Source organism: Gekko japonicus, unplaced genomic scaffold (assembly GCF_001447785.1).
Source record: "Gekko japonicus isolate JY-2015 unplaced genomic scaffold, Gekko_japonicus_V1.1 scaffold761, whole genome shotgun sequence".
In the NCBI taxonomy this organism is placed as follows: Eukaryota; Metazoa; Chordata; class Lepidosauria; order Squamata; family Gekkonidae; genus Gekko; species Gekko japonicus.
The window spans coordinates 254,621-255,173 of NW_015177030.1; the positions used below are offsets into that span (position 1 = coordinate 254,621).

A 553-nucleotide genomic window follows, 5' to 3' on the forward strand; every position below is an offset into this window, starting at 1 on the left:
GAGAGCCTCCGACCCCCCCTCCCCGCCCCCGGCAGGGCTCCTCACCTCTTCCCGCAGCTCCCGGCACGCTCGGGCATCGCCCAGCTTCTGGAGATCAGCCATGCTGAAGCTGTTCTGGGTGGAGGCGCTGTTCACGGATTGCTGACCCCAGGAGGAGGAAGACGGCAGCTGGAGGAGGGAGGGAGGGAGGGAGGATCAGGAGGGAGGGCAGGAGTCCCCAGCGTGTGTGGGGCCCATGGGCGCCAGGGCCCCCCGCCAAGGGCTCTCAGAAAGCAGGTGCGGCCAGGTGGGCCTTCTGCCCATCAAGTTGGCTGGCTGCCATCGGAGATCTGATTGGCTGTGCAGATTCTGAAAACCCCGTTTTGGGCAGCAGCTACCATCCCGGCACGAAGACCGTCACTGGGTGGCTGAAAGTAAGACGTGGCCGCTGTTTTGTGGCTGCCCCCCCCCCACACTGTGCCAGGATTCCAAAGGCACCTGCAGGCTCTAAAAGGTGGGCGGTGGGGCCTTCTGCCAAGGTACCCCTTCTGCCGCCACCCCCCCCTCGCGAAGC

General features: G+C 66.0%; 1 protein-coding gene across 1 annotated transcript in view; it reads right to left on the reverse strand.

Annotated features, from left to right (window-relative positions):
* GIGYF1 (GRB10 interacting GYF protein 1) overlaps positions 1-553 on the reverse strand; it is a 14,157-nt gene that overhangs the window by 3,293 nt on the left and 10,311 nt on the right. The window contains exon 18 of the mRNA XM_015427885.1: positions 46-168. Coding sequence (XP_015283371.1) covers positions 46-168 — 123 coding nt within the window. The remainder of the gene's footprint in view (positions 1-45; positions 169-553) is intronic.